This window comes from Drosophila arizonae, chromosome X (genome assembly GCF_054131065.1).
Source record: "Drosophila arizonae isolate 15081-1271.41 chromosome X, UAZ_ARI_1.0, whole genome shotgun sequence".
Lineage (NCBI taxonomy): Eukaryota > Metazoa > Arthropoda > Insecta > Diptera > Drosophilidae > Drosophila > Drosophila arizonae.
The window spans coordinates 26,732,746-26,756,852 of record NC_142927.1 but is presented as its reverse complement, the minus strand read 5'-3'; the positions used below and the strand labels follow the sequence as shown (position 1 = coordinate 26,756,852).

The 24,107-nt window shown below is 40.5% G+C and overlaps 5 protein-coding genes across 12 annotated transcripts in view; 1 reads left to right on the top strand and 4 right to left on the bottom strand.

The window, feature by feature from the left end:
- HDAC4 (histone deacetylase 4) overlaps positions 1-15,076 on the bottom strand; it is a 31,175-nt gene extending 16,099 nt beyond the window's left edge. For 3 of the 8 annotated variants that reach the window (XM_089473781.1, XM_089473787.1, XM_089473784.1), the window contains exons 1-3: positions 14,080-15,076; positions 10,834-10,878; positions 4,981-5,090 (exon numbers count right to left, since the gene is read on the bottom strand). In XM_089473781.1, coding sequence (XP_089329907.1) covers positions 4,981-5,090; positions 10,834-10,867 — 144 coding nt within the window. In that variant the 5' untranslated portion in view covers positions 10,868-10,878; positions 14,080-15,076. The remainder of the gene's footprint in view (positions 1-4,980; positions 5,091-10,833; positions 10,879-14,079) is intronic. The other 5 variants (XM_089473785.1, XM_089473788.1, XM_089473789.1 and 2 more) reach the window with 3 other exon arrangements.
- A 184-nt stretch (positions 15,077-15,260) lies between these two features.
- LOC108618684 (uncharacterized) lies at positions 15,261-17,235 on the bottom strand. The gene is made up of 4 exons (XM_089473792.1): positions 17,026-17,235; positions 16,770-16,926; positions 15,772-15,895; positions 15,261-15,707 (listed from the first exon to the last, which is right to left on the bottom strand). The coding sequence occupies exons 3-4, from the start codon at positions 15,781-15,783 to the stop codon at positions 15,384-15,386; spliced, it is 336 nt and encodes a 111-aa protein (XP_089329918.1). The 5' UTR covers positions 15,784-15,895; positions 16,770-16,926; positions 17,026-17,235; the 3' UTR covers positions 15,261-15,383.
- A 2,785-nt stretch (positions 17,236-20,020) lies between these two features.
- On the bottom strand, positions 20,021-20,431 carry LOC108618687 (uncharacterized). The gene has a single exon (XM_018014794.2). It carries the CDS (start codon positions 20,316-20,318, stop codon positions 20,106-20,108), a length of 213 nt encoding a protein of 70 aa, XP_017870283.1. The 5' UTR covers positions 20,319-20,431; the 3' UTR covers positions 20,021-20,105.
- Positions 20,432-20,492: 61 nt separating this feature from the next.
- On the top strand, positions 20,493-23,390 carry LOC108618671 (transcription factor grauzone). Its single transcript, XM_018014771.2, has 4 exons — positions 20,493-20,715; positions 20,789-21,792; positions 22,575-22,959; positions 23,028-23,390. Exons 1-4 carry the CDS (start codon positions 20,605-20,607, stop codon positions 23,310-23,312), a joined length of 1,785 nt encoding a protein of 594 aa, XP_017870260.1. The 5' UTR covers positions 20,493-20,604; the 3' UTR covers positions 23,313-23,390.
- Positions 23,325-23,822, bottom strand: e(y)2 (enhancer of yellow 2). The gene has a single exon (XM_018014791.2). The coding sequence runs from the start codon at positions 23,718-23,720 to the stop codon at positions 23,436-23,438; it is 285 nt and encodes a 94-aa protein (XP_017870280.1). The 5' UTR covers positions 23,721-23,822; the 3' UTR covers positions 23,325-23,435.
- Positions 23,823-24,107: the final 285 nt, after the last annotated feature.

Below are 24,107 nucleotides of genomic sequence, written 5' to 3'. Positions count from 1 at the left end.
GTTGTTGTTGTTATTCAGCATTCTGCTGGCCAGAGCGCATGCTATAATTATAAAAGGCCCGTGCTATAATTATAACGGGGGCCAAAGACAACACACAGACACGCCCATATAAATAGAACAACTCGCCCTCTCTGATAATATGTACATAATAATAACAGTACCAACAACATTGTTGTCTTCCGTTTTTAGAACGCACAATTTGGTCGACATGTGAATTCGATTGCCCAAAGCGTAGCGAATGCACCGAATGTATTCATGAGTGAAGCGAATACAGCAACAAATTTAACAATTCATTATGAGTATGCGCCTTAAAAGGGCTAAATGCTTGGTAAGACCTATAGCTCTGGCAAGAAACCATAAAGACGCATCCATTAAATGCATAAGAATGTGAATAGGAAATCATTTGTGAATATAATTCGGTATTCATTGAATTCATGTGGGTATGGCAGGAATCTAATGGGAAAGCAATACTCAAAACTAGGTAATTAGAATTTACTCTACCATTTGCAACTCATTTATTCTAATTTGAATCATTGAATCAAACGCAATGACTAGCTTGAATCTATTCACACATAATAATGAGAATAATGAGAATCTACTCACTGATTCAAACTTACTAATATGAACTCTTTGATTTAATCAAACTAATTTGAATCATTGATTCCAGCTTGATGACTTATTAAAATCATTGATTCAAATTCATTGATGAGTTTGAATCTACTCATTGATTCAAGCATACTAATTGGAATCTACTCATTGATTCAAACTTAATAACTAATTAGAATATGTTCCTTAATTCTAACAGACTAATTAGAGTCTACTCATTGATACAAACTAAATGACTCATTTGATTCTACTCGTTGATTCAAACTCAACTGACTAATTAGAATCTACTTATTCATTTCTCTAATTGAGTATGAGTACATATAGGTACATATTTCATAGATTAGTATGAATAAGAAGTTCGAATGAATGTATTCAAAGTCATAAATGAATACATTTGACAATAGGAAAAATTAAAGCAAAATAAATTCCTCATTTTGTTTTTTATTTTGTTCTGTTTTGATCCTCTCGGAATCTGAGAGGATTCAATATAATAATATATAGGAAAATGTGACGAGTTTTAAAACTCGAATACTTGAATATAGGAGTGTATTAGAAGACTACTCAATACTCAAATATGCAATGAGTGTAAGTGAGTATATTTTCGATTTCAGCTGCAACAGAATTTTTCTTTTTTGCATAGCTTCTACACACACACACACACACACATACACAAATTCAGACTCATTTCCCCACCCACAGCTATTGTGTAGCTAATTTACAATTTGCTCGTGCCACAGATTCTTATAAATAAATACAACAACAACAACAAGAACAACACAAAGAGCTAAACGAAAAAGCTACGTTTAGTTATTCTATATTTTTTTTTTGTATATATATGTTCTACAGTTATAGTTCTTGCACTTGCTATCCCTTTCGCTCTTTTCTATTTGTACACATATATAAATTTATATATATACGTTTATATACATTTGTTTTTTTTTTTTTTTTAATTTTGTTTTTGTTAAAAATAAAACCCACAGAGTTTATAAAACACAAAAATAAAAATAAATTCAAAGGAAAATGTAAAAATAACAAAAACGGCAAATTCTGCTGCTGCTGCGGCTAAAAGGCGAACGAGGGCGGGCGGGCGGTTGATATTGCTGAGCAGGGGAGTGGCAGAGACAGGCAGAGAGAGAGAGAGAGAGAGTGGGAGAGGGAGAGGGAGATGGAGAGAGATATTTGGGTAGGCAGCACTTTAGCAACTATAGCAGAGCAAGTGGAGGGGGAAGAAGAAGCAGCAGCAGCAGCAGCAGCAGATGAACACTTGAACCAAAAATACGAAAATTCAAAAGAAAACAAAACACACGCACACGCACACACACACACACAGGGAGCAATGCACAAAGTTAAAGCCCAGCAAGTTAGAGTGGGGCATGCTGGACAATCAGATATCCTAGACAACCCGCCCAGCTGGCGCTGCCTCTGCTGCCTCTGCTGCTTCGCTCTGATTTCATCTAATCAGTGATTTTTATATACCCGATGTGGCTGCTTTTAAGGGGTACACACACGGGGTATATAAATAAAATCAGGCTATAAATTGAATGCAACAAGCCAACAGCCAGCGAGAGGAGCGGCAGAGGGGGAGGGGGAGCGGAGAGCGGGGCAAGGGGAAGTTGGGGCTGGCAATGGCAGGTGGGGGCTGCACATGTTGCTGCTTGGGCCATGAGGTCGACTGTAGCCCAACAAAGTTGTGGTACAGTGAGTATTCGCTGTGCGCGAACCGACTTGTTGCACATGCTGTTCGGTGCATTACAGGCCAGGCAACACGTTACGGTATTCTCTCTCTCCTACTCCCGCTCTCTCACCCTCCCCCTCCCCCTTCCACTGCACCTTTCTTTCTACTTTTTGGCCTCTCGCTTGGCTCCCATTGGGCTTTTATTATTAGCACAATCGCCGTTTTATTTAAAACGAAATGGGAAAAAGCTACGAAAGAGGAAGGAGAAAACACACACACACACACACGCACACATACACAGAGAGCGAATGCGCAAAATACTCGTACATATTTTCGTAGAGAAAACAATAAATATAGAATCATTAAGTTGTACACGCGTTTAAATATAGAAGCAGCCAGAGAAGCGAGCGAGGGGCGACTGCGCAATACCCTGGAATACGGAAAGAGTATGTAAGAACTGTGCTAAGACTATGTAAGAACCGATTCGTTTATAATAGCTTGTCTTGAGCATCTCATTTAGATGAGTCAAGGAACACTTTTAGGTTTATGCCTCATCAAGATTGAACTAATTCAGGAATCAGTGAACGACGCAGCTCGTTAAACTGAACTAAAAAATACATAATTAACTAGTTTAGTTAACAATTTATAATATTGTCAAAAGGAACTGATTCACTGAATGGTGAATAATAAAGTTGAATAAATGGAATGAACGAACTAGTTTTGCAAATATATATGCTTAATCAAATGAACTAGTTCCGCGAACAAATTCTAATTATTTAAAATATAAAGAGCTAATTCAATTAACAATTCATTTTATTGTTAAATGAAATGAACTGATTAATGAACTAGTTCAATAAGCGGCTAGGTAAAGTAACAGGAACTAGTTTTAGGAATAAAACTTAAAAATTAACTATTTCCGTGAAAAAATTCAAGCTCAGCAATTAAATTAATTCTAATGAACTAGTTCAGTGAGCGACCATGTGAAGAAAATAGAACTCGTTGTCCCAAAAATACTCTTCAAAATGAACTATATCTGTGAACAAATTTTAATTCATTAAATGAATAGTGAATTAATTGGAACGGGTATAAAATAGTTTATACAAATGTATATTTATCAACTAAAAAATGAACTAGTTCCTCGGTATTCTAAATTTCAATTCGATTGGTACACTAATTAGTACGCAAAGCAGAAATGAACTAGTTCCATGACTTTAACTTTAATTGATATACCTTCATACATTATTGAAAAAGAAGTTTATTCTATAGAAACATTGTTTGGAATTGGAAAATAAATTAAGAGTTTCAATTTAAGTAAACAGGGTATAAACAATTTCTGCTAATTACCAAATTTCATCTAAAGCTAGCCTGGAATGATTGATCTAAACATAGCTAAATATATGCCCAGACATTTTCAAATATTTTTGGACTTGATTTATTTAGGATTTCAATTAATTTTATATTAATCATCACGGCATTTAGCTATGCCACTGAAATGGGCTTTCAATAGCTTAATCAATATTAATTGGCTAAAGGCGTCGAACTTTATAAATAGCCAAAATGTGTCACAATCAGAGAGTGGTTAAAAATAATTCTCTACTAGTTCTCTCTATTTCCCATTGCCCAGTTGCATACAAAAGGGAACTAGACAAGCCGCTCAAGAGTTTTCCTAGGGTATACAAGGAAAGCCGCACCGAAGGCAGCACAAGTGAAACTTGTGAATGCGTATAAATAGAGCAACAACAACAACAACAACTAAAAGCAGAGCTATATATACATGTATATCAAAGCTATACATATATATAGGAATATATACATATATATATATATATAGCACATTTAAAAATAAGGAAACGTAGGAAAAATGTTGACATGAATGCTAATGATATAGCCGATGATTGAGATCATAAATGAATGCGACGTTTAGAATAAACAATCGTCGATATGTTCCAATTAGATTTGCTGTATGTTTTTGTGATTCCAATTCGAGCTAAGCTCAACAAGAACTGCGTGCAACAGGACGTGTGTGTGAGAGAAACAGAGAGGGAGAAAGCAAGAGACACAATAGGAATTGAAACAGCAAAGAAATGAACTCAGCTGATTATGAAATGGGGAGAGATGGATGAACGACTTGTTGATACCCTGTAAAGTGCATCGAGCTGAAATGCTTTTGCTTACTATTTAATGACAATCGATATGTTAAGCAGTTTTATTTGCTTGAAAGTGCAAGCCATTCTATCCCATATTCAATGGGTATTTATGTGATGAGCATACGAGAAAGGGCAATTGAAATACTCCTAGATGCCGAGATATCGAATAGGGTTAGTCGAAACAATTACTGTTGAACGAAATCTAAAAGTCTATTCAAGCATACGAGAGATAGAAGAGAAAGAGAAAGACTGAGAGACCAAAATTACATTTATGAAAGGCTTCTATTTTGGATCGAATTGAATACTCTTCTGCTTCTCTCAGTGACATTCTGAGTTTCGATGACACTATAGCAAAGTATCGATAATATCCCCTCCAATCAGCATTGGCTTACTTGAAATTTTAATTCTATAATATTCCCAAAATTAAGACTAGCTCAATGAGAATATATTTACGCTAACATACAAATATCGATAGATTTTCAATGAGAATACTTTCGATGAACTCTACTATTCAGTTTTCACTAGCTGGGCTTTATGCTTGCGGATATTTACCTCCAGGATCTGCTGATCAATGTCAACTTGATGCGGTTTAAAGTCCAGCGATAAAACGCCCGGCGTTATGTGCAGCAATCGTTCATCGTTTCCGGCTTCAGGCGGCAAATCTGCAAAGAGGAAACATTTAAATAAATGAATAAGATATTGTATGAATATATATTATATAAATATAATATGTGTACTATCTAGTATTTCTGTTGCCAGCTTAAAGCACTTTCTTCTTAGTTTGTATTATGATAATATCATCAGTTTAAATATAAATAGAGTCGGTTCAATATCTCATTTAGCACTCAATAACAATAGGAAGTACTTCCAATTGGAATCCGATTCACTTTTGAAATGCTTCCGATTGTCGTGCAATAGAAATTCATCGATATAAATGCAATTAATCGCAAGCAGCATCTGAACAAAGCAAAACAAAAACAAATATATGTGTGTGTGCTAGGCCTATTAGCTGATTATTTATACAAAGATAAGGCTGTGCTTATCAGATGCTTAAATAAAATTAATCTAAAACGTATTTTAACATGTGCTCCATGTGAACTATTTCCATCTCGCTCTCACCCCCGCTTTCAATAGCACATTGGCTCCAAGCACGCCGAGGCCAAATACCGAAGCAAAACCGAGCCGAGACATGTGTGTATGTGTGTGTATTTATGTATACATGTGTGTGTGTGTGTGTGTGTGTGTGTGTGTGTGTGTGTGTGTGTGTGTGTGTGTGTGTGTGTGTGTGTGTGTGTGTGTGTGTGTGTGTGTGTGTGTGTGTGTGTGTCTGTGTGTGTGTCTCTGTGGCTATTTTTAGTAACCTTGTACAAGTTTACAGCGATTACATGGACCCGGCCCGAGCGCTTTTTTAGATAACCGCTCTCAGTGCTGCTAGGGTACGGCGCGCACGTGACGACGTCGACGTCAGCGTCAGCGTCGACGTCAACATCGCCGAAGTCAACATTAACAACAACAGCCACGACAAAGGCCACAGCGCAGACCAAGCGACCAGTTCCGTTTGTCGCCTCCCTCATCTCCCCCCTGACCAAGGAACTAGTCATCATCTCCTGCTACACGTTTTAGCACAGAGCAACTAATTTGATTTGCTTTTGTGGCAGCGCGCAAATAAATGCCAAAAAAAAAGTGTACAAGAAAACAAAAAAAATCAAAAACAAAAGACAAAAAAAAAATGACGCTGCGCTGTTGCGGCTGCTAATGGACACAAGGCAAAGTGCAGCAAAAACATACAAAATGTTCATTGATAAACTGGCAACGGCTACGAGTCGATCTGTTGCTCTCCCTCCCACGCACACGCGCTCTTCTGCTGGTTCAACCCAGCTTGCGCTCTCGCTCTCTCTCTCTCTCTCTCTGTTTTAGTTGATCGGCAATTAGACATTCGGCTGGACTGGACTAATTACGCGCATATTTATGACTAAGCAGAATGTCCAATTGGATTGCTGCTGCTTGAAAGACAACGGCACAACGTCAACTGACCACATGCACACATGCATATGTACTCAAACACACACACAAAGAAACATATATGCATGTTTACATGTATGCCCACGCCTGTGTGTGTGTGTTATAGCGGCTGTCATTTGCTGATTCTCTGCTCGGGCAGTGCAAAGCAACAAAATGAAATGAATAAATCAGCAAGTAAGGCAAAGTCTAGTTTTGGGCTGCTGAGAGGTGGCTGGCTATATATAGAAACAATAGCAAAAAGCAAAACCAATAACAGCAACAAAAACAATGGTGAAATATTTACATACATATGCATGTATGTATTGTATGTATTTTGTATGTATTGTATGTATGTACATATCTATGTATGCTCCCGCTGCTGCTGCTCAAGCAGCCGAGCTGAATGCATGCTCAACTATGAACGTACAAATACATATGCATGTATGTATGTGTGTATATAAATAAATTGATATGCATGTGTGTGTGTGTCTATGCAAAACGCTGACCGAATAGGCCGTGACCTGTTGTTCTATATATAGCAGCTATTATAAATCGTGCATAGCTATAGGAGTATAAATTTAGAAGCAGCAACATCGGCGGAATCAGCAATAGCAACAGCAACAGCAACAACAAAAGCAACAGAACTCAAAGCGCACATTGCACAAAAACTTAACCAACCAAAAAAATGGAAAGAAACCGATGTGTAGTCGCCATGTGCTACTCTATTATATTGTTATTACACTCTTATTAATTTATAAGACCATATTTGAAACATACCAAATTTAAGCATGCATATTTATCCCTCCCATCCTATCCAAACAAACACATGAAAATTAATCTTGCATTTGGTCCAAATCAAAAGACCCGCTTGCCCTTGCATAGGGTATGTTGAAAAACATAACCAAAACACAGCAAGAATGAACTGTCTGTTAGCGAGTGAAATTTATAAAGAGTGAGTGGGAGAGAGAAACAGAGAGAGAGTGTGTGTGTCGATGAGAGCGTACGCTCGCTTAAGCAACAGCTGCAGCTGATGCTTGTATGCGTACATATGCATGTGCATTTGCATGTATGTGTGCGTGTGTTTGCTCTAGCTATGTGTGACACTTGTAAGCAATAATACACTAGCTGCGCAGCCAACGTGCTGCAGGTGCAGGCAAAAGCTTGCGTGTATGTTTGGGTGTGTGTGTGTATGTGTGAATGCATATGGGGAGGAAAGGAGAAACCGCATTTTATACGAATGATGTTATTGGTGCTGTTGCGACGGAAGTCAGCTGTTTACAAGAAGTTCGAAAAAAAAGCGTTTCGTAGCCGTCGTTGTCGTCGTCGTCAAGGTCAATTTTGTGTTGACATAGAAACCAGCAATATCAATAGTGGCAACAACAAAGAAGCACGTGCTCAAAACAAACGTTATAAAAAATGTATATAGAACAGTATTAGCATTCAGCATGTATTCCAATTGGAAACTAAAACATTTAATCTAATTGGTATGCATTCGATAACATTACTATGTGCACATCATTAAGTATACGAACATGTGCAGACACACACAGGCATACTATATCTGTGTACATATGTATATATGTAGATCATGTAAGTCGAAATTGCTTTAGCTCGACAAAAAAGAAAAAAACAGCAATACTAATAAAATTGTAATAATAATAATAATAGCCCGACCCACTTCGTTGCTTACTTTGTTTTGAGTGATAGCAGGGACAGTTGTATGCGTGCCAGTGTATGCACATACAGACACACATATATACATACATACATGCATGTATATGTATGTACGCTTGAATTTGTGTGCGAGTGTGTGTGTGTGTGCGTTAGTGTCGGAAAAAATTTCCAGCGCGCTCGTCTAAAAATAGACACACTTTGCGGCAACAGCAATTCGGGGCCCCTGGGGCGGGCCATATATAATATGTGGGCGTGGCTCGTTCAGTTTTGGCTTATTTCGAAGTTTTAGCTGAGAGGCCGTTTTGTGTGTGTGCGCAGCACTCCCGCTCTCGCAATGTTTGTCCGTGTGACTGTGTGTGTGTGTGTGTTTCACCTTGACAAATGCAAAGCCAAAAACCAACAGCAAACAACAACAACAACAACAGAGCAGTTTAGAAATGATTACACACACACACATATACACACACTCAAGCGTAGACAAACAACTGTTAAAGGAGAAGCAGCTGGTAAATGGTAAGAATTGACAGTGGAAAGGCCGAATTGGGCTGAAAATGGGTTGTTGTTGTTATTGTTGTTGTTTCTGCTGCTGCTGTTGTTGTTTGCTGTTGGCTTTTGTGTATTACAAATGAGGATATTATGGCATACACAAAGCTAACGATTTTATATAACGATATACACATAGGCATTCCATGTGAACGAGCGAGCGAGCGAGATAGAGAGAGCTGCTGTTATTCTTGGAATGCCATTACAATAACTGAGAGCTGAGAACTGTGAACTGCGAAGTGGGGGAATGGAAGCGGCAGTGGCGACGGCAGGTGCGTGCCACTCAATGAAACGTGAACGTAAGCGTAACAAATGACTGGGAATATGACTTGTCAACAGACCTGCCCCCACGCCCTGGCCATTAGATGTAGAAGACATTAATAATATACAATTATCATAGGCAACGACCTCGAAGCACAAGTCAATAAAAATAACACACGAAAACAGACATACACGGTCAATTCCAGGAAACAACACAAAAGGGAGACAAGGAGAGTGATATTTCAGTGATAGGCCATTCAAGGTTCCCCAAAATAATTATACAAATTTAAACAAATCTGATTTATTTCTATTTCAATTGATGAGCTTTGGAAATGAAAGCTGTTTAGGCGCAATTCAGCTATTATAGCATTTGCAACCACTGTGCAGCGTCAAATGACAATTCAAATTTCTGCTTCAGTTACGAGCAAAAATAACAGTGCAGTTCTACAGAGAGAGAGAGTATGTGTGTGTGTGTGTGTGTATGTGTGTGTGTGTGTGAGAGAGAGAGAGAGAGATGTGTGCCGTTAGAGTGTGACATTCAATTGGTCAATGAGGCCGCGTCTGACATTGCACGTAGTAATTGTTGTAATAGTGTAATAGTAAAAACAAAATAACGGGCCGAATGCCAGTAGAAGTGAGAGCGAACGAAGCAGTGCAAGTAAGAGCAAGAAAAAGAAGCAAGGGCCATAAGGTTGACGCTGGCGCCGGGGTCGTCGTCGTCGTTACACATTTCAAAGGCAAGTAAATTTTTGTTGTGCTATAAATAGCACAAAATCGATAAACGAATGTTGTTCGTGTTGTTATTGTTATTCCTACAAACAAACAGACAGAGAGGCAGCAGCAGCAGCGGCTGAAGGCAGCAGTAGTAAGCACCGGCAAGAGAGCTCGCTCCAAAATAAAACGAAATAAAGAGAGGATGGGAGCTGAAGAGCGAGAGCATGGTATTGCACGTGCTTGGCATTGACAGTGGCGGCAGCAACTCAAGCTGAAAGCGACATTACCTAGTCAGCACTAGCAAAAAAGGAAGCAACTTCTTTGTGCTGGCCATGTGTATAGGGACACTTTCTTAAGAAATGGCCATATTGTTAATATACTTGTACAAATTATGCTAAGCAACGTTTATGTGCTGGCGATGCATATAGGGACACTTGTATTTGAGACTGCAGATATAACTGAGCTATTGTAAGTAATGACTGCATTGTTTTCTTTGCTGTATTTAAATAATTTATATTTATTTATATTACATGATATATGTAACTTATTTAATCAAATATATGTATAAAAAAAAAAAAAAAAAAAAAAAAAAAAAAAAAAAAACTTAAAATACATTAGTCGCACTAGTTCATAATGTATATTTAACAGTGACTCTAATTGCATGCCCAGCACTGTATCTGCTCTCTTACCCACTAACATAACAGCCGCACTCACACTTGCACTCGCACTCACACACACGCAATCTCTCTTTTGAGTGACATTTTCAGTCAGCAACGCAGCCGCAACCACTTGCTGGTCTTGGGTCGCGCCGTCTGCTGCTGTCACCCGACCATGGACAATGTTCTTGTTGTTTAGCCGTTGTCATTGCGTGCTACACGTTGCTGCTGCTGCTGCTGCAAAGTTAGTTGGCGCTGCGCTAGCTGCGCTTAGCTGTGTGGGCTGGCAGCGCTGCTTGCTTGCTTGCTTTTGTATTCCTATTAACAGTTATTTTTGGAAGGTACACACTCATCCTCTCTATGTTCCTCTCTCTCTATCTATCTCGCTCTCCCACACCCTGCGTATGAATGTGTCTGTGTGCTTGTAAGCTTTTGTTTGTATGTGCGCGCTCTGTGTACATTTTGAGTTATGTATTCAATTGTTATTACGCACAATAGCCCATTTGAGCCACCCAACTAGCCCAGCACCCACCCATAAAATAGTGGCTTCACTTACCACGTATTGGTATTCTATCGTCAGGACTAGACATTTTGCATGGACCTGTAAGACACGAAAAGAAAAGGAAAAAGATTTTTATTTAGTCAGTTAGTCAGCAAATAAGGTGCTGCCCAATTGGAGTTGGACAATAGACCAATTGGAATAAAGTACTGATTGCTGACAGATTCACTTGGTATGTACATACATATGTATATGCGGCTCAATTAGAAAATAATAAAACTACATATACCGAAAGCCAAATGAATAATTTAGTCATAAGCTTTAATCCTCCCAAGCCGCTCATGCGATTTTTCTTTTGTGACAAATGGAAAATTCCATCAGAATGTAAAAACCCCAATTGGGCAGCAACAATGCCAATCAGAAGTTGTGAATGATCAGACGACGAATTGGAAAATCAGCTCTATTTCCAGTTGCTTACAAATTCATTGAAAAAACATAACCACATATACATACATACATCAATACACATGCAGACACACAAACGCTCCACAGTGTGAGACAGATTAGCGCAGCCACAACAATGGACAACAACAATAAGTGGAAGAAGCAGGCGAATGAGAATAGCAGACGTCACATTCTGATAAGCAAACCCTAAACGATCAGGGCGAGAGTGAGGGAGAGCGAGCGAGCGAGCGCGCATTAATGATAGTCCGTTAGTCTGCTTCGCCTGCTGCTTCGTCTTTCGTTACTCTGCTTCTGCTTTGCACTTGGCTCAGATTTCGGAAAATTTTCTGAATTGATAATCGTTCATTTTTGCTTTCTTCTTCTTCTTTTTATATATTTATATACGTATTGTGTTGTCGATATCTCTTGCTAATTTTGAATGCTAGCTGAATGTTTGCCACCCCCTTCCCACACACACACAGAGTCCCAGCACATATGCAGCCCACCAAAACACACCTCAATTCACCACGATTCCAGCTGTGAATTGGAAATGTTGAAAACATGCAAATCGCCAGCGTAAGTGAAATAATGAATTGTGTGACGCCGGCGTGGGGGTATTTGCAGCAGGTGGAACTAGTCGAATTGGGTCACAGGTGCAAGGTGTAGCGCGCAGCAGGTACAGTTAGACGCTTGTCCCAATGACCTTCACAAATGCAAACAATATGAAAATCCAATCGGAGAGTCCAGTTTAACTCCTGCGCCACACACACACCTACACACATGCACACACACACGCGCACGATTTCCGCTCACTAATTACAAAAACAAACAGAAGACGAAAACAGCAAGTGAATAAAGTATATAAAGAATAAACACAAAAATATACTTGCATTAGTATCTGTATGTGTGTATTTACATATGTATGTATGTATGTTTGTATGGGTATATAATACAAAAACAATCAACAATAAAAACAACGGACGCCCCAAAATGACAGTCCCAAATGAGAAATGTTAACCAATCCAATTGGAATTTGTCATTTCTTCGATTCGTCTTTCGCCTCCACTGAACGAACGAACAGTAAAAGGTTGTTAATTAAATGCAATTAATATATTCAATGTTAGAAAAGCAATATAAATAGAATCAATCAAATGTCAAATGTATTAATCAATATAAATGCAATTAAATCATCCAAGTGCACCAACAACAACAAAAACCACTGAACTGAATTGCACTTTATGCGTGCTTCAAGGAAACGTTCAGTTGGGTATGAGCGACGAGCAGATGTCCTTTAATTACTTTAAGTAAGCAAATTGCACTAATTTTCTCTTCCTTTTTTTGTAGAGGATATATACACAATATCGAATAATATACATATCTAATAACAAAACGTACATATTTGTAACCTTATAGATACATATACATATCTAACAATTACGGTTTGATTTAAACTGGTTTTATATTTATATTTAAGGGCATACTTAAATTAGATCGTTACACAAAATATATGTAATAGTACAGGGTATATGCACGTGTGTCAGGTGCTGCAGTTAAATACCAGAACTCTCATCCTCCCAATTGCTCCCCTCCCGCTCTTTCTCGCACACTCTCTTTCTGTTAAATGTAGAACGTAGAAGAATTCGCCGAAGTCTCGCAGCAAAAACAAGCACACACACACACACAAAGAATGCATATATGTACATACATATATGCATTTATTCATATATATGTACATGTATACTTGCATGTGTTTGTGTGTAAATGGCTTTTGCATTTTACATTTCTGGTTTGCATAAACATTTGGTGCACACTCAAATTTTTTTGGCGTGTGGCATCACAAAACAATTCGCATTCCAATTAGAGCAAATTACACGCATTTCGCTCTCGCTTGCCTTCTCTTTCTCGCTGTGGGGAACGCGCTAACAGGCAGCAGAACAAAACCAAAACCAAAAACAAAAACAAAAGCGCAACAAGCGGCAGCGTCAACGCAGTGCGTAATGAAATGACAAGTAAAAAGAAACCAAATGACTTTTGCGCTCTTCACTCCAATTCGTGTTGTTGCTGAAAGCCAATGTACAAAAGAAGTGACCGACGTCAGCGGCAGTTTCGGCGTCATCGTTAACGCAGCCTCTAAGAGCAGACCCAAAATGCGCGTCGCACAAACACAAAGCCAATTGCTCTAAATGCTATTGTTGTTGTTCTTGTTGCTGCTATGTTAGCTGTTAATTTACAGCAAAATCTTACATACAGATGTCAATTGAAGAAATGCTGCCGACGCCACATGTTGACGTCGACCAAAGCTTAAACGATGCGCTGCCAGATATGCGCTGCCGCCATTGCCAGTGTTGATAACCAAAATAACAAAGCGAACCTAACCAGTTCAATGCGCTTAGCATTGCTCCAGCTGCTGGAGCGAATGCGGCTCGATGCTGTTGGGTGCTTTTTTTGTGCGTTAACAATGGCAGCGGCTGCGGCAGAGGCAGCAGCAGCAGCAGTGCTGCCAGCTTCATTACAAACTTTACAACAACAACAAATAACGAGAAGCGAAAATCGCCAAATACATACAGAACAACAACCAGAGGAACAACGCTGGTGGTGGCAGCAGCGGCAGCAGCAACAGCAACAGCACTTCATTTAGCACGCACACACTTGTTACATAAATAACGGCGAAATGAGTGTGAGTAGCAGAAGGAAAAGAAAACAAGACGAAAAAGAAGTCGTCGTCATGCTGAACCTGAGAAACGACGGCTGCTCAACGCACTCACACACACATAAACGCATGCCTCTGATCTAATAAGAATTTTTTGAATTGGACAAAAGCAAACACACACACACACGCATGCTTACATACATACATACCTCTTCAAAGTGGCGCGAACTGCTCCGACTCGGGCCTATAAATGTTGTTGATTTTATTTTTTGCTGTTGTTATTCTTGTTGTTGCGCTGCTGCCAACGCGCGCGGCAACGCACACGCACACGAACGCACGCTTTTCCAAAACTTGCGATGTACGAAACAAAAACAACTTTTCACAATGCGAAAATTATTATTTAAAAAAAATAAATAAATAAATACTCTGGCAAAAAAAATGTAAAAGCAACACAGAAACTAAAGACAACGGCTGCTTGCTCTTCCACACTCTCTTTCTCGCTCGCTCGCTCGCCACTAGAGGAGCACACATATGCACAAAATGTATGCGTATGCGTGTGTGCGCATGTATGTGGATGTGCGCACACAAACACCAGAGCAGCGACAACGACGAATTCACGACTTTTTATATGCGTGTATGAGTGCGTGTGTTTTTTTACTTTATTTCATTTTTGTCACTTCACATATTCACAAACAGATTCGCATTTTTCTTTTTATTGTACTAGTATTTAGTACTAACACTACTGAAATGTACAAACGTACATGGTATGTATGTACATCTGCTGCTTATTTTTTTATTTTAATTTTTTGCTCTCTTCGTTTTGTTGTTGTTTCGCCCACAATGTGATCAGCTTTTAGTTATATTTTTCGCACTTGCTTTTCACCACTGCGACATTTGTTGTTGTTTTGTTGCTGCTGTTGTTGATACTGCTGCCACTTTACTGCACTCGTAATTCGTGGGGTAAAACATAAAAAAAAAACAAAAAAAAAAATTGACAACAAAAAATTACCCAACACTAGTGCAACAACAGCTGTTCACGCCGTTTTTTTTTTTTTTTTTTTTTTTTGTAGCTCGAACGGACTCCTTTTCTAGCTCAAATTCAAATTGTGTGTCAATATATTTGTTGAGCTCTTTTTGCCTGCCGAAGCAAAAGCGGATAGTAACGACCGTCTCTGACAAAGAAGAGCGTAAAAATGAACAACAAAAATGTGAGAGCCCATGCCATCGATACCAATCGATAGCAAGCTATCGGCTAACGGTGAGCGCCACTAGTGCTCTTTCTGTCGCTGCTATATCTGCAGTGCTTTTAAGCACTGCACGCAGAGTTGTATTTGGCATAAATCACTCGCGCACACGCGAGCCGCAATTCAAATCTCAAACTTTACACAACTGCATTTTGTAAGGATATTTATTCGAAGCGTATGAAAAAAAATGAAAAAAAAAAAAAAAATTATTTATATATGATTGTGTAGCGATGAGTGTTTGAGTATATAATGCGTGGTCCCAGTTAAGCTCAATAGTAACCATAATGACCATGATGATAAGGATTATAGCCATGATGGCCGCCGTAGTAGGGCGCAGCGTGATGCACGTACTCGTAGCCGCCATAGTAAGGCGTGGCCAGACCATAGCCGCCATAATGTCCATGTCCCAGTCCATAGCCGCTATAGCCATGGCCGTAATGTCCATAGCCAAAGCCGTAGATGCCGCGCTTCTCCGTCTTCTTCTCGCCCAGCGTCGACTCCAGCTCAGTGTCAGGCGCTGCTCCAGCTGCTGCGGGCTCAGCAATGGCCGCCAGGCAGCCCGTTAGGCACATGGCCAACACAACGAAGACACACTGTAAAATGGTATTACCAATTAGTCCTGCTCAGCTTCTGCTGGTGACTCCTGCTCCTGCTTACCAGGAATTTCATGATGAGGATTTTTACTTAAGTGCGGCTCGTTTTGCTAAGGATGCGATGGCTGCAGCGGCTGAGCTGATTTGTTGATGGTTGCCAGTTGGCGCAGCGTATTTATAGTTGCTTGCTACAGTTTGCAATTATGCAAAAAAAAAAAAAAAAAAAAAAAAGAAGAGATAAAATAATAACAATAAAGTACAAAATAGAGAAAAGAAAAAAATACAATAACAACAAGCTCTAGCTGCAGCGATTGTTGCATTTGATGTCGTATTGAATGCTTGACGGCCTCTGCTGCGACGTCGCTGCTCGGCTCTACAGTAATAACTCCACAAGCAAACTGCTGTATTAGTCATGCTTATTGTCAAGCTTAGATTAGGATTTCGGCTGTTGCCTGCATGAATTGGTTCGAGCTCTACAATCCCTCGAACTGATTTGCCTACACTTCAAAATTGATGGATTTAAATGCTTTAATAAGTTTCCCAATTATTCAGCTTCCTTTTAAATTAAATGATTGGATAAATAATAATAATACTGGCAATAGTCAGTCTATTCTGGCCTATTTCGACTTTTTTTTTTTTTTTTTTTTTGCTGTATTCTGGAGTCTTGGTTCGATTCGGTATAGTTTGGCTTATGTAGAAGTTCATGTATTTTTCCCACAGATATCTATTTAATGTTTCATTTACATCATCAATTAAATTACAGCTATATTTTTGCTCTATCTACAGTGAACCTTACTGTCTGCCCATGCCAGTATGTGATCACTGTATACAAATTTTTTAAAACTTTGATAAATACGAAGGAAACTTGAACTAGCGAAGAGACTTTCTTAAAGTAAGTTTTTTTTCCTTTTTTTTTTTTTTTTTTTTTTTGACCACTGTACTAATAGCTCAATTTGGAAACATTCTTAGAAGTTGCTTTAAATACTAGTCCCGTTTAATAAAAAATAACTTCTTAATATTTAAACACAGATTTTTAGCTAGTTCGCTCAAGCGAGTGCTTACTGTATTGTCGGTTCGTGTCGCTCCAAAACTATACTTAGAACTGCCTTTTATAAATGCGTACAAATGAAATAGGAGTGAACGGAACAATGCTTATTTTGGCAGCCGGTTCGTTCAAGCGTGTGTTCACCGTATTCTAACATCGGCACGATACGAAAACCTTATAACATATATAAATAGAGCAGATATTAGAGTACATGTATAAAGCTTTTAGAAACTTATTTTGCAGATTGTTCGCTAAAGTGTGTGCACACTGTACCCGTAGTTTGATTCGATTCGGCTAGGAAACATTTTCCCTAGCCATACTGAGATGTGGGCAAACGCTTCTCAATCATTCATTCATTCTGTAGCCGGTTCGCCTAAGCGTGTGCTTACTGTACCTCATCGTTAGCCGGTCCCAAAAAGGTCAGTCATAGCTACAGTCGCAGTCCTCAGCGCTTGGCCCAAGTGGGCGTTGCAACTAACGTTTCCACTGGTCGCTCAACCCCCACTGCTCGACCCACCCTGCCAGCCGCCCCCTGTCCGCCCCGCCCACTTAGAATCATGCATCGGAGATTGCATGAAGTGAGATATGTCTGTGAGGCAATAGCCAAGACGGAAGCCGGTCGCGTAAAGTGGGAGTTGTTGACACAGTTAATACCCGCTAAATGCGATCGGGTGTCGCTTTCACTTGCAATGCGATACGCCGGCCGCTGCTGCAACATGCAACACGCAACACGCCCCACGCAACACGCAACATGCGACGCGCAACATGTTGACAAACCGAGCCATATAGATTACAACTGACTGGCAGAAGTGGGCGTGGCAAGTCAAATGCCAGAGACCCCGTGGGAAAACGGCAATCGCGCCGGCAATTGTTAGCAACAATTGCAAGCACGCTTTTGTTGCTGTTTGTTGTTGTTGTTTGCAATGTTCGCCTGCCTTTGCTTGTCTAATTAAGTCAGCAGCAAGAAGCAAAGCAGTTAATAAACCTTTCACGATCTACCGATACCTTGAAAGCGTTCTACAACAGATATTCATCATTCAGCGAAATCTTTTCGAATTGTGCTCAAAATCTATTTCAGATACCCTAGCAGAGTGGGGCTTATGGAGTGCTTCGAATTGGAGGATCGCGTTTGGTAACCAAAGATTTACTACTGACCCACTCAATTCGAATCTTAATCTGGAGTCGAGCCTGAATTTGAAAGTAGAGAAACTAGAAATCCGTCATGCCCAATCTGTGGCCACAGTTGAGCTCCTTTAACAATGCTAGTTGAAACTTTCAAGTGATGCTTTTCTTAGAGTCATTCAAGATCAAAGAGTGCAGGAAGAATGAACGAATAAGAGGGAGAGAGAGAAAGCATGGAATGAATGAGAGCGAGGTGAAGCTAGGTGTCCCTATGGCAAGCGATAAGTAAATTTAACAAAGTTTTCTCGGCGACTAAGAACGATTTTTCCAATACCTTAAAACTTTTTTAGGACTTTGAGCTATCAAACTTGACTTTTTTTTAAATCATTGTGGTTTGATTTTAATATTTTGAAATAGACCCAAATGTCACATATTTTGCAGTTTTAGGTATACATATATTATATCAATGACTATACTTATATATTTCATATAAACAATAAAAACAATATTATTTTAATACATATGAAATCATACTAAAATGAAGACCAAATACTTTTTTTTTTTCGGATATAAATCTAAAACTACTTGTCTCCTATATCTAAACTAACTTATGTCTCTAATTTCATTATAGGTTTCACGTCAACTTGAAAGCCAAAATAATTTCATAAGACATTGGTATACAGATGTACATTTACATATATGTACGTACATATGTATGTATATCCAAAGGGACTAAATTGACATTTGAAGGGATAATATTATGTAGTTTCCTATTTGCCACGCCTTCGGTCGGCATATCATATAGAACTTAAAACTAGACAAGCGTTGCATAAAGCCAATATACTCTTTCATTTTTTAAGAAAGCAAAATAAGTAACAAATTTGAATTCTTATCGAAATAATCCGAGCTGCACGATTTCTTCTCTAATGTCTAGCCAGAGGCTAGAGAGCAGAGGACAGAGGGCAGAGTGTAGAGTGTTGAGGGTAGAGAGCCCAGAGGAAGCTAATCAAATGCAAAGAGACAATGAAGGATGGACGACCTTGACCGGATGTGGCGGGGGTGGGTGGGTGAGGTGAGCGAGGTAACTGCTGCATAGTAATTGCTTTTGTCTGATCAAACTGTGAATGAGACTAATGCAACAACAACAACAACTGCAACTGCAACATTGTTGAATGAAGCGCAGACAAAACGAGCGAACTGGCAATTGGCAACGTTTTTCACAAGCGGCTCCAAAGTGGGTGGGGCAGCATCATTGTCTACGGCTTGTTCATGTTTGTTTCACTACGTTTTCTTCATCTTCTCATTTTAATTTTGATTTTGCCTCAAGTTAATATTAATCAAATGCATATCGGATTGCCACACGTTAAGGTTAATGCACGCGACTCTATAAGCGGAAGTTGGCCTACAATTAGCCGAGTGTCACGAGTTTTGAGTGCGTGACACGAGCTAAATACATATGTTGGACAAAGTTGTAAATATATAATTATATATATATATAAATTAATTTGATCCCTTCTCAGGACTACTTTAAAGAGCTTTATTCATAATTTTTTTATTACTTATTTTTATTTATTTATTAAGTCTTTTTTAAGAGCCTAACTGAATTTGAAAATTCTTTGAAAGCTTGAAAACTTGGATTCTTATCTTATCTTTCTATCAATTCTAGCTAGTTCTAAGAAAAGCCATTTAATTTTAATACAATATTATTAAAGGACACAAGCTGTAAACGTGGATTTAATTTGTTGTATTTTTAAAAGGATAGCGTTTCTGTGAATATATGAATTTTCATTGTGATTGAAGCTATTTAAGTGAGTCGTGCGTGCCTAGCGATATAGATCGCGTCACGCTGTCACGCAGTCGTGATTGCGACACGCGGCCGTCTCTAGCGGCTACGACAGCTGTGCCTCAGCGGCTGGTCACGATGCCAATCACAGCACCGATGACAACATTCGACGATTGCCCCAACGGATTTTTAATATTGCTCTTGCCACAATCTGGGCATGTCGTTGGTCTCTAATACTGTTCCGGCTGATTTATGGGCGCATTGTTTGCAACGGCAACTACGTCAAGGTCTCGCAATTGATGGAGCCCACCTGGTTGGATATTACACAACAAGAAGCAGCACAAGAACCACACAATGCACAAATCATCTCGAAACTATTTATTACGCTTAACAAACATTACAAATAAGAAAAACGATGCACATGTGACTGTGTGGGGGACATGCGTTTTTAGTATTTAAGCTCCTTGGCCTTGTCGTGGGCGCCCTCATCGAGGAGTTTCAGCTCCGCCTGCTGCTTCTCTGGCCGTATCACAGTGTAGTAGTGGTAATAGCGCATGCCAATCAGATAGGTGCCATATAGCGTAACTCCGATGCAGGCGTAGACAGCGCCACGGTGCAATTTGTCCAGCAATGTGTTTGCCTTTAGCGGCTTCTTTTGCATTGTTATTTGTTACCGCACTCTTATTGGGATCAAGAAATCGAGCAACACTTTGCCTGTTAGCGATGTACAAAATAAAAACATCGAATTCAGATGAGACTGTGTGTGTGAGAGTGCGTAAACATTATTTCCTTGGGTATATCGATTGTTCGTGCTTGCCTGCCGACGTGATGAAAGGCTCTCACCGACTCACATCTCTCGATAACAAGACGCCTATCGAGTTGTGCACTCAGATTTTTGTTTACAGCAGCAGAGTTTGGCCTGTTGTTTACTTTTTGCCTTGGAAACTATGATCTGCCGCTTGTGCCTGTTAGATTTGGATAACTCGCTCTCCATATGCATATTCAGCGATGCCGAACACGACCTCTCGGCGGCAATTGCCAAATTTTTACAGCTCGAGGTGGCAGTCGATTTCGAAGATAATATGTGAAAAATACTCTTCATATGAGTACTGAAATTTGCCATCTTTTCAGGTGACGATCAATGATAGCATATCCACTAATCTATGCAGCACATGCTGGCATCAGTTGAGCGACTTCCAGCAGTTCTGCGCAATGGTAGCCGAGAAGCAGCAAACGCTGCAGCTGAAAATGGAGCTCGAACCGCCACCCGAGCCAGCAATCGTGGTGTGGAACACCGAGTCGCCGATAGAAACGAAGCTGGCCTTCGATGACAACGACGATGTCAAGGATCACATATTATGCGAGCCTGAGATTGATGTGCACGATAATATCAGCACTATCAATCAATCCGATTCACAATCCCTCACAAGCAACAGCGAGGATACCTCCGACTTTGAGTTGGAGCATGCAGCTAAGAAGAGAGCGCAACTGCCCTCACCGGCTGCCTCCAGCCAGCGAGAGACGCGCCTGCTGCGCCGCACTGCAGCGAAAGCAGTCGCATCTCCTGCCACGCTGCCCGAGGTACGAAAAATAAAAAAGGCACGCGGCCGACCCAAAGGCACAAATGCTAAAGCCAAGTCCAAGCAAAAATCCAAAACCAAGCCAAAGATTGTGCAGCCCAAGCCCAAGCCGGATGAAGCGGAGCTGCAGGCGAAGCGCAGCAGCATCAAGGAAATGGACGACTATATTGCAGCCAACGTGAAGCTCGACTGCAGCCTCTGCGCTGCCCCCCTGCAGAACTTCATCGAGCTGAAGCGCCACTTTCGCTCGGAGCACAACTGCACCGGCTACGTGGAGTGCTGCAACAATCGATACAAGAAACGCACGCTGTATGTGGATCATCTGCACTATCACAAGGATCCGCAGTACTTCAGCTGTCAGCCCTGCCGCAAGAGCTTCCTCAACCGCAACAGCCAGGATATGCACATGCTGCGCTTCCACTCCGATCAGCAGCAGCTCGTGCACCAGTGCCACATCTGTGAGGCGCGTTTCGCCAAAAAGTTTCTGCTCACCATGCACATCAAGGGCCATAAGGGCACCGAGCGACCGGAGGTCTGCGACACCTGTGCCAAGAGGTAGGTGGAACTTGTGAGCCAACTAGGCTAAGCTCGATGAGGCAATAAGGCAATCAATCGTGGCAGTTCTAGTAAGCTTCATTCATTATCTGTCAGTCAGTCAATCAAAGTATATCATTCAATCAATTCTGTTAGTCAGTTAATCTGTCTGCTGGCCCATTCGATCGACTCTAATTAGTCAATCAGTCTGCTAATTAGTGAATCAAGCACCGAAATCATCTATCGGTCGGTCAATCAAGCTACATGTTTGCTAGTCAACTACTTTACTCATTCAATAAAGTTTAAAAACCGGTCTACCAGTCAGTCAATCAAGCAGCAAACGTCATCTATCGGCCAGGCAATCAATCAATTTGCTAGTAATATAATCTGTGTGTAAGTCCAGTCATTCAATGACGTAGAACATCAACCAGTCAGTCAATCAAGTAGAAAATGTATCTACCAGTCAGTAGATCACCTTATCTATTGGTCAGTCAATCAATCAATTTGCTAATAATGAATATGTATGGTGGTACAATCAATTGACTCTACATTCTAGAATCAATAGAATAGAAGTCAATAAGCTGCGTCGTTCGTTTACAAGCTTTCATTCAGTAAACCAGTCCACCAAACAAGCTGTCAATCAATCAATGAATATCAGTAAACACACTAAACACTTTATGTATGTATGTGTTAAAATCGCAGACTAGGCCCTGACTAGCTCTGCCTCCCTCGCACAAGATCTCTCTCATTCATGCACCATAAATATATGTCTCTCTCTCTTTCTTCCATACTCATTGTCTCAGCTTTCGCACTAAGCTAGAGCTAACGGCACACATAAAGCGAATGCACACCACGGATTTCACTCCCGTCATCTGTGATATTTGTGGCGTCGACTTCCGGTCGAAGGCAAACTTTCTGATTCACAAGAAGGCGCTGCATCCGGATGGCCCTGTGGCGGAGGTGCAGTGCAATCTGTGCAGCCGTTGGCTGCGGGATGAGCGGAGTCTGCGCAAGCATCTGGCCCGCCACGATGACCGTGATGGCGACAACAAGTACCGTTGCCTGCTGTGCAGCGCCGAGAAGGCCTCCCGCGTGGCACTGAGCAGTCACATGCGCTACCATCACTCGGCCAAGCGGCACAGCTGCTCGCTCTGCGGCAAGGAGTTCAAGCTTCCAAGGGCGTTGGCAGTGAGTAATATGAGAATGCGTAGCTTGTTCATGTATCTTCTACGTGTATATCAAATGTGTAATTGCAGGAGCACATGGCCACCCACACAGGCATCGACTTGTACTCCTGCCCATTCTGCACGAGAACTTTCAAATCGCATGCGAACATGCACAACCACAAGAAGAAGATGCATCCCAACGAATGGGTGCGCAAGTACACGCAGCCAAGCGCGGCGGGCACTGCAGGCGGGTCGGCTGTGGAGAAAGATGTGCTGGATGATCAGCAATCTGAGCACACGGAGCAGCAGCCAGTGACCCGGGTTGAGAGCTCCTTCGAGTACATGGCCAATGGCGGTGTTGTTTGTCCACTCTGAACGCACAATATATGTATTTTAGTTGTTGTTTATTGGCTGAGTAATAGTAAAGTTAATTTTGTATAGCATAAACATAAATGAATTATGATGATTTAGCTGTTGATGGTATGCCGTCTGCAAGCCTTAGTTGTCCCCCTCGTTCTCTGCCAGTATGGTGCGTATCTTCATCAGCAGCTCCTTCTTGACTGCATCGGGCACCAACGTCCGTGCCTTTGGCGTTACCTCCGCTATAAGTTGTTCCACGCTGAGGCTGTTGTTGCCGTTCTTCTCCACGAGTATATTTCGACAGAGCAAGCGTACTTCATCTCGCCAGCCGCATTCCGTAAGGCGGTTACAGAGAAGATCTTTTATTTTGGAGCGATCTCCCGACATAATTGTGTATTGGTCCACTGTATTTGAGACTGTCATGTCTAATGAACGCTTTGCTATGTATTATTCTAGAACACTTAAAACTTTGTTTTGTATTTATGGATGTCAAGCTAATAGAGCGGAGCCAAAATGAACCAAAATATCGTTTGTAGGCTAAACTATCGATTGTTTTTTCTATTACTTTTCGAACTCTTCCATCGATAGCACTCCTTTGGCATAAATATTTGTGTATGTGTACGTTTAAATATGTTTTATATGCATGTACGTACGTGAACTTCATATTAATGCGGAGGGTTTTACAATTTTGCAATGAAAACAAATTTTTAGCAGCTCATTAACTATAATCGGTTCCCGATACTGTGCATATCGGAAACCTATTATATGCTCCATTTGTATTTTATGCTTACAATTATGGAATAAGGCAGT